An 11,627-nucleotide genomic window follows, 5' to 3' on the forward strand; every position below is an offset into this window, starting at 1 on the left:
GCAGACTCCTTCCTGCCTTTGAATAACTAATAGATAGTACTTACAGCTCTGACTTAGCTCAGCCCTTAGTGAATGTAGCAGTCTGAATGCGGCTGTATATATTTAATTTCTAATTTATAGTTTAATATTTTTATGTATAATTTAATTATTTCACATTTATACTTTATAATTGAAGATTAAAGACGATATATTTTAAATATCTGCAACATAAACCATTATTTATTATGGTTACATATTCTAATTTAAAAAAAATTTTTTTTATATATATATATATATATATATATATATATATATATATATATATATATATATATATATATATATATATATATATATATATATATATACTGCTGCGACTATAATTTGTTTATGCATCATTAAAAGCCTGTGTAAATACACATTTTCGTACAATATGTGTAGCTTCAGGTGTACTGTGCCGCCTCGCATCAGTACATAAGGTAAAAAAAAAAACTGACGTTATTAATATTCATGAGCATTAATCAGCAGTTGAATGGTTCAGATTAAGTGCCTATCAGCCAATCAATTGCACATACCGCGCTTAGGTCATGGAATTAATTAATATTCATGATGCGGCGAGCCTTCTCCCTCCTCAATATCAAAAAGAGAACTGCTTTTCCAGAAGCGCGTCGCTCAGGAGTCTGCAAACGTCTCGGCGTATAGGCTATTTTTTTTTAGATTTCAAATGGATTTTTTTCCAATTTATTCCAGGAAAAAGATGCTTCTTTATTCATGAAATCTGTTGCAGAGCCATATTGAGACGCTCTAACTTAATGTCGTTTATAATGTAGATAACAAAATCTCACCAGAGTAAAAGTGTTTACTGAAAGTGGAAATGCATGAGGGTGAGTTCATGTTTTAATTATTGATGTTGCTTCATTGTTAATGAATGCTACATTTGTCTTTATAAATCTGACGCCAATATATTTGCGCGAATGTCAAACGTGTTTTGAGAATATGTAATGTACACATTACAGTAAAGCACTGTGCTTTTACCATGGTACAGTGATGTATCAGATTCATCATAACTGTTTTTATGACTGTCATAATAGCATGTCTTCCTCTTTTCAACTTGCCACAATCATTTGTCAGTTATTATCAGCTTTATACGTATGTCAACATCGATTTTCTCCATTATTAATCAAATTAACATTTGCGGAAAAAGCTAAAGATAACCTTCAATGGAATTTATGGCTTTTAAAAATTAATGCAACTATGGAACTTAAGATTTCAATTGTAATGGGTTGACATTTAACAGTGTAGGCCTATATTTACATGTCACTGTAAAATACCATAGCATTTTAATGCAACCATGGTAATACAATAGTATTTTTTTTTAATCAAAGTTTATCTGAATTAATTTAGCTTTTCATACATCCAGCTCATAACTTAATTTAGAGCTCAAAACAGAATTATTTCTTGGCATTCACTCTGTTGTTTGACCAGCCAGCCCAGAAAGCCTTTAGTAAAGTTATATCAAACTAGGTTGAATGTCTGCTTTGACCACAGTCTGTATGTTGGTCAGTGAAAATAGAGCAGATGTGGTGCTCTTCTACAAACCCTTAATAAAACCACATATCCTAGAACTGCATTCATGACATCATTCTTCAAGTCATAATCTCTAATGGCTTCAAGAGGCTGATGCAGATGGATCATTCCCATTTATTTTAGTGAGAAACAACATCAAAAACTCAAGCAAGTTTTAGAGTTCTGTTTTGTGGTTTCAATTGATTTGTCTGACTCCTATCCTGTTTGATGAAATTACATAAATTGGTTTGATAAGCTAACTCTAAATACCTTATGTCATGAAAATCACATAATTGGCAAACATGTGCTGCAGTAATTTGAAAAACTTTGCCGTTGAGCTTAAACTCTGATTGCAAAACGTTCTGGGATCAGATCCTAGATTGGTGTCATTTTCCCTTTTAATAAAACTTGTGAATTTTCAGCTCTGTATGTGAGGATCAGGAGTTTGGGAGCTTGTTAAATTTTATTTTAGGCTTGATGGATGTGACCTGAACATCCACATCTCACTGTGAACATCTTGTTTCCAAGGGCAGAGAAATAGCAGTATAAGCAGGTGTGAAGTAAAATGAACAATGTGGAGGTAGAGCAGTAATTACAACTAATTAGTGAAACTTTGAATGTAATAATGTTCATATTTTTATGAAAACCGTTAAGACCTTGGTTGCATTTATATTTACTAGGACATGTATCTGTCCTTTAACAGAACAGAGAGCTAACCTACAAAAAAAGTCAAAAGTAAATTTAGACAAGACTGCTCAACTTATTTTTTAAAGAAGTGAAACATTTTATTCATTAAGTAAACATTAAATTGATCAAAATTGACAGTAAAGACAATTATAATATCACGGTAGATAAATGTTGTTTGTAAACATTTCTTTTCATTAAAGAATCCTGTTTCCACAAAAATATTAAACAGCACAATTGTTTTAAACAGCAATTAAATAATAATAGCAGCAAATCAGCATATTAGTATGATTTCTGAAGGATCATGTGACTCTGAAGACTGGAGTAATGATGCTGAAAATATCAGCTTTGCATCACAGGAATAAATTACATTCCAAAAATATTTTTTAAAGTGTTAAACTATATTTCTCTTTTTACTGCATTATTGATCAAGTAATAATAGGCTTGTTAACAAACGAAACTTTTTTTTACATTTTCGACATATCTGCAGTTGTATTTGATTTCCACATAGTGTGTATCTTGTTAAGAAACGTTCACTGAACGTCCAAGACCACTCCAAGATGCCCAAGACTTTGTAAACATGCCCCATTTTTGTTTTCTTGCAGCCTTGGTTCTGCTCATCCTGATAGAGGAGGGTTTCGCACTGGCACAGAAAACTCAAGGTTGGTTTGAAGTGGGAACTCGCACGCAAAGCCACATGTGTGTGAGAGAGAATGAAACAGAACAAGAAATGAACATTTAATGAGTCTTTCCCATCTGGTTTGCTTTAATGACATTACCTTTATTGTAGATCATCTTATGTGTGTGTGTGTGTATCATGTTAGCCTTGCCTCAGAATGTGGCTGTTGAGGATAAGAAACCGGCTCACTGCGGTACTCTGATCCAGACGGCAAATGGAGGCTCATTCAGTTCTCCGAACTACCCCAACACTTACCCACCAAACAAGGAGTGTGTGTACATCCTGGAGGGTATGAGTCTCGCTTCCACAGATACCTGTCCTACTTGTTGCAGAACCATTCAAAAGTTTGGGGTGCTTGCTGAATTAAAGGATTAGTTCACTTGCAGAATAAAAGTTTCCTGATCATTTTCTCACACCCATGTCATCAAAGATGTCTTTCTTTCTTCAGTCGAAAAGAGATTAAGGTTAACCATATAATGGACTTCAGTGGGACCCAAGAGGTTTCAATGCAGCTTCAAAGGGCTCCACACAATCCCAGTCGAGGAATATGGGTTTTATCTAATGAAACATTGACTTTTTTAACCTTCTTTCACTAGTTCTATCTCATGCATTATGTAGACATGTTGGAAAGATCATGTGTGACAAAGGAAAGTCAGAAAGTCAAAAGCCCTTTACAAAAAAAAAAGGAAAACCAGGATGTCGGACGATTTTGAAGTTGGAGTTTTTTGCTCTACTGTACCTTTTTAAACTGAAGTACACAGATGAAGAACTAAGCATTTGTGACCTTCTCAACATGGTTATGTCCGGCGTGAGGACACACATGCGCATCTCAGTGCCAGTGCAAGACAAGCATTTGTAGTTAAAAAGTAGTTTTGTAGGTGTTTTTGTTTTTTTGTGAAAATGGCAGATTGTTTCGCTAAAATAGACCCTTTTTTTTGGCTGGGATCATAAAGAGCCCTTTGAAGCTAACGTCAAAAACCTACATTTCTTTTCAGCTGAAGAAAGAAAGACATGAGCATCTTGGATGACATGGTGGAGAGTAAATTATTAGAAATTTTTATTTTCTGGAAGTGAACTAATCCTTTAATAAAAGCAAAGATTCCTTCAATTGATCAATTATGACAAAAAAAGACATTTATATTGTACGATTTCTTTTACGAACACCTGTAAATGCTGTATTTTCAACTTTATATTTATCAAAGATTCATGAAAAAAGTATGATTTTCCACAAAAATAATAAGCAGCACAACTGATGTTAACAAATGTTTCTTAAAGCAGCGAATCAGCATATTGAAATGCTTCCTGAAGATCATACGAGTAATGCTGAAAATTCAGCTTTACATCACAGGAATAAATTGCATTTTAAAATATATTAAAACCATATTGTATTTCACAATAAGACTGTTTTTACCAACGCTATCTCACGACCAATTCGTACGTATTTTACGAGTTGACTTATTCGTATGAATTTGTACGACCTCACTCGATTTTATATGATTTGTCTGATGGTTAGGTTTATTGGGAGGGGTTAGGTGTAGGTCATTCGTACAAAATACATACGATTTGGCAAAAATCATATGAAATTGTACGAGTGTGGTCTTATGAATTCATACAAATAAGCCACCTTGTAAAATATGTACGAATTGCCATGAGATCGGGTTGGTTTTTACTGTACTGTATTTATCGAATAAATGCAGCCACGGTAAACATAATATACTTTTTCTCTCAAAAACCTCTTACCAACCCCAAACGTTTGAACAGTGGTGTATATTTCTCAGTGGTAACAGTTATTCATGCTCTGTTTCTCATCCACTTCAGCCCATCCACGGAAGAGAATCCAGCTCGACTTCGATGACATCTACTACATCGAGCCGTCCTTTGAGTGCCGCTTTGACAATATTGAAATCCGTGATGGGCCGTTTGTTTTCTCTCCTTTGATTAATCGATACTGCGGAGCAAAGAGTCCAGGAATTGTCACCTCCTCCGGACGCTTCATGTGGATCAGGTTTATCAGCGATGAGGAGCTGGAGGGCCTGGGCTTCAGGGTGGAGTATTCATATACTGCAGGTAAATGCATCTTGCAGATCTTTTCATGCATTTAAATCTTAGAATCTTTTACTTGAATGCCCTTTTTCTCATTTCCATTTGAATTTTTTTTTTTTTTATCGAAAACCTTTTTTGAGTCCAGATCCTGACTTTCATCTCCATATTGGGGGACTCTTGAATCCCATTCCAGGTAAACAGAAATTCTTACAGTATGTATGTAGTATGGTGCGGGTGGTGCTTATTTCAGGGTGTTTGTCTACTTACTGCTTTGGATAAAAGCTTCTGCACTGACTACATATGTAAATAGCATTTTTAAAGAATCATAGATTTTATGGTTTTACATTTCCTATAAACATTTGTGCTCAATAATTGAAAATTGAAAAATGATACTGGTCTATTGCAAATGTGTTCTAAATCTAAACCTGATTTAGCAGCACATTCTTATAAAAAAAATACTTTTTCTTAAAGCTGTTAAAGTATTTTAGATTTGATTTTTCTAAATGTATTGGTATCTATCAGAATGAAATTTCACACACCCTCTTATTTAGCTGCTATGGTTACTGCACCCAACAAATATAAATGTAAATTCCATCTTTAGTGCATCGGTTATGTAAACTCCTGAATATTTTAGTGCCCTAGAATTTATTAGTATTACTTTTCCCAGCTGCTGTCTGGAGAGCCTCAGGTCTCTTCTCAAGTACTTGAAAGATATATAGTTATAATATTTTAATGTTGATTTAACTGTCTCCTCCTGTCAGACTGTCAGTTTGAGATGTCTGGATCAGATGGTATAATCAGATCTAGTCAAGTTGAGGAGGAAAACAAGGTGAAATTAGGGGAAGCCCTGGACTGTATTTGGACCATACGAGCTCCACCGATGTCTAAGGTTAGTAATGCAGCTGTGCTGAAACAGCTGTTTCTCTCACAGATTTGTAAGGGATCATGTACAGTCACTGATGTCGAGTCTTGGAATGAAGTTGTGTAAGATACAGGATAACATGCAGTCAGCTGGTTACTATCATTAAATAAACCCCTCTATCAAAGTGCTCAATCAATATGCACATCATGACTGGCTTTTGCATTGAATATTTCAATTGAGTACACTTTAAATATTCTTAATTATTCATTTGAATATTTATTCATTTTAATTAATGGCTTTTCCCCATTATTATCCATGCTTTTAGAGCAGCTTTGTTTTGGCAAGAATCATAATCGTGATTATTTTGATAAAGACTGAGATCATAATCATCTACCACAATTACTTATTAACTTTGGAACAATGTGCATTTATTGAATTTTTTTTTTAACAAAGGATTCTCTTGATCTTCAAACATTATTCAACTGAAAAACAAATAAAATCAAAATAATAAGAAATATATACAATGCATTTAAAAAAATATACTAATATGCATAAAAATCTGTAATTTTATGTATACATGCATTTAAAAAATTAAACATAATAAATACAAATATAAATTGATTAACTGTAATATTTAAATTAATTTAGTTTTTTTTTTACCAAATAAATAAATAAATAAATACAATTAAATGCAGAAATTATTTTATTGTATAAGAAGTAAGTCACTGTAGAGCCATCAGTCTAACTCAGATATTCAGGAAATAGGTGGCCTGCGAAAATGAATAATTATGCAGTTTGGCGGCTTGACATAAAAATATTTAGCAACCCAATGCTGTGAGTGATCAGAATCAGACAGTTTTTCAGATAGCCATAGAATAAAACTATGTACTTACAGTGGCATTAACTGTCTCTTTGTCTCTCTGTCACACACACACAGATTTATCTCCGCTTTCTGGACTATCAATTGGAGAACTCAAATGAGTGTAAGAAGAACTTTGTTGCAATCTATGAAGGCAGTAATGCCATTGAAGACCTAAAGGCCAAGTTCTGCAGCACTGTTGCCAACGACATCACGCTTGACAACGCTGTGGGTGTGGTCAGAATGTGGGCCGACGAGACCAGCAAACTGAGCCGCTTCCGTATGCTCTTCACCGTCTTTGCTGAACGTGAGCACTAATCTGCCTTTTCACATTCTGCACTTTTATTCAAGTAATTGTTCATCCAGAAATGGAATTTCTGCCATTAATTCTATTGTTCCAAAACCATATGTTGTTATTTATCCATTGAATGCAAAAGGAGATTTAAAAATGGCTCACAAATGTAATTTTCCATTCTGTATGTTTAAACTTTTTGAATGAAATTTTCCTTTATCTTTTATCCTTTCTCTAGGAATACATTATAACTATAAAAAAATACCTGTAACACACAAAAAATTATTTTTTTCTTATCAAAATAAGTCAGAACACTGTGCTTCAGTAGTTTTGCTTGGCAAACACAGTTAGATTGACCAGCGGTGCTAGATTTCATTCCTGTTGCGTGAGAGGTCCATCATGTGGGCTGCATTGGTATTGCATCATCCAAGTGACTTGCATCTCATTAAAAACTCTGTTTTGCAGCTCCATGTTCGGCCAACACATTCTTCTGTCACAGCAACATGTGCATCAACAACACTCTGGTTTGTAATGGTGTTCAGAACTGTGTGTTTCCCTGGGACGAGAACAACTGCAAAGGTATGGTGTGCTCTCACATGCCAGTCTTTCAACCAGCTTTCTTCGAAACGTCATGCACCCTGGTTATTTAAAGCAGTAATACATTTTCAGAATTCAGTTTTATTATTATTGTTCTCATTTAGGTTCATTTTTTTTATCTCACTTGTATTCTTCTGCGTTCTTTTGCCTTTGTTGTCCTTGTCTCTCTCAGAAAAGAAGTCTAAAAGCTTCTTCCAACACATGAGTAAAACTCACAGCACTGTGATTGGAGTGGCGTCTGGTGTGGTCTTGCTTCTTCTCATCATATCTGTATTTATACAGATGAAGCAGCCGAGAAAAAAGGTGACTTTATCAAAATCATCATTTAGGAGGAGAAATTAATTTCTGACCCCTATCATAAAGGGGCCAGAAATACACATAGAGATTCTAAATATTTTTTTCAGCTTTATAAATGTTTTTTTTTTCTTTTCTTCAGCTACGAATATAAGCCATTTGTAGGTTGATTCTTCTGAAAAAAGCAAACACTGTGGCGCTATCAAAGCATTAGCAGTGCATTTGTCTATTTGAGTTTCCTGACACAGCCGTATTGACTCAGCCATTGGTGTGACTTTGTGCTGTTTGTTTGACCAAGAGCAGGAGCAAGTTTTTGGAAAACCTTTATTTTTGCAGTTTAAAAAGACTTCACTAGTTTGGAGAATGAACTCCAGATAATAATTAACAAGAAGTAATTAAACTGAAAATTGATTTTTATAATAAATAAATAATAATCTTAAGTAATATACCTAGTTTCAGTTTTTTAAATAATATATATATATATATATATGTATATGTATATGTATATGTGTATGTGTATGTGTATGTGTATATGTAAAATTATGTATTTTATTTAATAGTTTCATTTTTTATTTGATTTGTTTTTTTAAACTTTTTAATGTTTTTTTTTATGTTTAATAAATATGCTATTTCAAAAATAGATAACAGTGATCTCAATATTGACCAAAATAATCACGAGTATGATTCTTCCCTGGACTAAGCAGCCTTACATGACAGCATGGATAATAATGCCAAAAAGCCATTTATTACAATTAATAATAAATTAAAGAATAATTAAAAAGGTCTCAATTTATATACTTAATGCACACATATTGTGCATGTTTATTAAGCATTTTATTTAAATGTTTTAACAAAAATGTCTTTGCGATCTCTTATCAAAATGTAATTAGATTGTCAAAAAATCTGAATCATGTCCCTCTTAACTTTTTTTTTCTCTTTGAATATCCTTTTATAATTATAAAAGTAAAATGTTGTGTTAATGCCACTGTGCACTCACTTTAAGGATTTAAACCCTAATATTTGTTACGTGATTCATGTGATGATTCACTAATATTTACCTTGCTAATGTGTATTTGTCTGCTGCAGGTTTTGAGTCGTAAGGGTTTGTTCAGCGCTGCAGAGATGCAGGAGGTGCTGGATCCTCCTCAGTACGAGCTCTTCTCCATGAGGGAAGCGGAGCTGCCGGAGGATCTGTCGGAGGAGCTGGAGAGTCTGCAGAAGCTCCGCCGCTCCTCCAGCGTGTCCCGCTGCGTCCACGAGCATCACTGTGGAGCTCCGAGCAGCGCCGCCTCCATCATCATGGCAAGCAGAGCGCATCATCTCTCGCGCGGCTCTGATGACATGAGTACGGTTGTGGGGGCCAGAGGCTGGGGCAGCTTCGACGGACGCAGGAGCGCCTTCCGCTCGCACGCTTTCACGCACGACCCACACGCTCACGCTTACAGCGCCCAGAGTCTGAGAGAGGCACTGGAAGATGAGGAGCTCGGGCTGGAGGAACGGGTGATGGAGGAGATCGGATACAATGATTTTATCACCCGTGGACGTAACGTGATGATGGTACGTAATCATGCCAACCCTGTCCAACAGCGCTCCCTCTCTATGGACTTCTGAGTGGAGCGGAAGTCAGCTGACACTTGGCTTGCCGTGTACAAATTCAATAATATAATGCATAGCTGTAAATGTTTGCCTACACCTTCTTTTATTATTTTATGACTTTATTTCAACATTTTTCTTGTCGTTGAAACCTTTGCCCTGCCTATACTTGATTTTAAGCCAAGTCCAGTATTTTTTTTTATTGGTGTTATTCTCATTCCTCAAAACCAGATCATGTAGGTCAGGACTGAAATTAAGTGTTTATCACACCTGCCAATAGTGGTTAAATATCTCTTACTGGCCATGGAATGGCATTTTGCATAATTTTTTGCTAATTCAATATTTGGGCATTAATGCATATATTCATGATGAGCAGCTCAAGATTTTGTTACTGATAAATTCATTTTGATAGTTTAATGCAGTGACTTACACTAGCATTAAAAGCTTTGGGCTTTTACATGACATTTTTCTATTTGAATATATTTCAAAATGCGCAGCTGAACTTACAGCATCATTTTTCCAGTCTTCAATGTCACTTGATCTTTCAGAAATCATTTTAATATGCTGATTTGCTGCTCAAGAAACATTTCTGATTATTATCAATGTTGAAAACAGTTGTACTGCTTAATATTTTTTTGTGGAAAACTGATACATTTTTCATGATTCTTTAATTAATCTAAAGTTTAAAAGATGTAGTGAAATATAAATATTTTGTACCATAAATGTCTTTACTGTCATCACTGACATTTAATTTAATTATGGTGTTATTATTGAGTTGTAGAGATAAAACCACTGAAAAATCATCAGGAATTGTTCTTGGTGAAGTAAATGTTGTCCGATGTCTTGTGGATGATTTCATTAGTAGACAGTTTGTGTGGAGAGATGGGAGAAAGGACTGTGGATTGTGTCTGTTTCTTTTCCCCTCTCTTTGAACCAATCTAATCTGATGTAGGTTGATTGTGCTGTGGTGTTTGATGATGTGGTTGTGTTTTTAAAAGAGGTGTAATGCTCACTGAGGTTTATTGAGGAGAGTATGTCATTTCTAAAGTGCTGTTTATGACATAGCCTTGTGGGGATTACCAAGAGCATTGTCACATGAACACAATCGGTGAAAATAAATATCATCTTTTAACAGAAATGACTACTTTCGCTATTATTTTTTTTATTTGACCAACAGAGCTCCCTCATATGGACTCTCGAGTGGAGCGGAAGTCATATAATTCAATGATATAATATAATACATAGCTGTAAATGTTTGAATTTCTTTTATTATTTTACTATTTTATTTCAACGGTTTTCTTGTCTTTCTCAGTACCTCCTTTTTGCCGCCCCTTGAAACAGGGTTATTAAAGTAAATTAAAACCAAAACTAAAACCACAACCATTAAACCATTTTTTTATACTGAAACATTAACTGAAAAAAAAATGGAAATTTAACTGAAATAAAAAATAAGATTAATTTCAGCTAGTTGCCAAAGCAATTATTTCTTATTTTCATTTAGTTCAACTTGTACTAAAATAAGTAAACCTTAAATAAAAATTATTCAAAAATAGACATAAACCATAATAAAAATGACCCCCCCCCCCCCAAAAAAAAAACACAACAAAATGAATTAACTTTTAAATACAAGAAAAACAAATATATATATAGTATAGAATATATAAATAAATAAATAAATAAATAAATATATATATATATATATATATATATATATATATATATATATATATATATATATATATATATATATATATATTATTTATATCATTAACATTTTTTATAAAAAAAAAAAAACTTCTTTATACAGCAACAAGGAACCCAAGGTAATGCTATAATGTGATCTGTATTTGCATGTTTATATTGCATACTGTATGCACAATATAGCACATGCTCTAGTTTGTAATTTAATCCTTAATGTTTAATTAATTTTTATTGTAGTATGAAGTTCTTCAAATAAAAACAGCCCTTAGACATTTATTTTTTTAATGATGTAAAATGCCAATTATTTTATAATAAAAGAAACACAGTAAATATGTAACCAGAAAACTGGGGTGTAATAGTAATTTCTTCAATGATTTTTTCACATGCACATGAAACTGCCCACATAAATGATTTTGTCTGACATCACTGTGCAGCCAAAGGACTTTTTATGACCATATTATGACTGTAGACATAATAA

General features: G+C 33.8%; 1 protein-coding gene across 2 annotated transcripts; it reads left to right on the top strand.

Moving 5' to 3' along the window:
- The first annotated feature begins 691 nt into the window (after positions 1–691).
- Positions 692–10,586, top strand: neto2b (neuropilin (NRP) and tolloid (TLL)-like 2b). 2 transcript variants are annotated; one of them, XM_052581670.1, is made up of 10 exons: positions 692–863; positions 2,835–2,891; positions 3,054–3,197; positions 4,727–4,975; positions 5,097–5,144; positions 5,713–5,840; positions 6,751–6,979; positions 7,430–7,543; positions 7,734–7,864; positions 8,942–10,586. In XM_052581670.1, exons 1-10 carry the CDS (start codon positions 854–856, stop codon positions 9,464–9,466), a joined length of 1,635 nt encoding a protein of 544 aa, XP_052437630.1. In that variant the 5' UTR covers positions 692–853; the 3' UTR covers positions 9,467–10,586. The 2 variants fall into 2 exon arrangements, with proteins under 2 accessions (XP_052437630.1, XP_052437629.1); XM_052581669.1 differs by lacking the exon at positions 692–863 and having other exon boundaries at positions 2,793–2,891.
- The last annotated feature ends 1,041 nt before the right edge of the window (positions 10,587–11,627 follow it).

This window comes from Carassius gibelio, chromosome B18 (assembly GCF_023724105.1).
Source record: "Carassius gibelio isolate Cgi1373 ecotype wild population from Czech Republic chromosome B18, carGib1.2-hapl.c, whole genome shotgun sequence".
Taxonomy (NCBI): Eukaryota; Metazoa; Chordata; class Actinopteri; order Cypriniformes; family Cyprinidae; genus Carassius; species Carassius gibelio.

Bases quoted from the DNA above. Each gene is read 5' to 3' on its own strand.
- neto2b (XM_052581669.1), top strand. From the start codon at position 2,810: ATGCCCCATTTTTGTTTTCTTGCAGCCTTGGTTCTGCTCATCCTGATA. The intron at 5,145-5,712 runs GTAAACAGAAAT...TCCTCCTGTCAG, and splicing joins ACTCTTGAATCCCATTCCAG to ACTGTCAGTTTGAGATGTCT. The intron at 6,980-7,429 runs GTGAGCACTAAT...TCTGTTTTGCAG, and splicing joins CTTCACCGTCTTTGCTGAAC to CTCCATGTTCGGCCAACACA.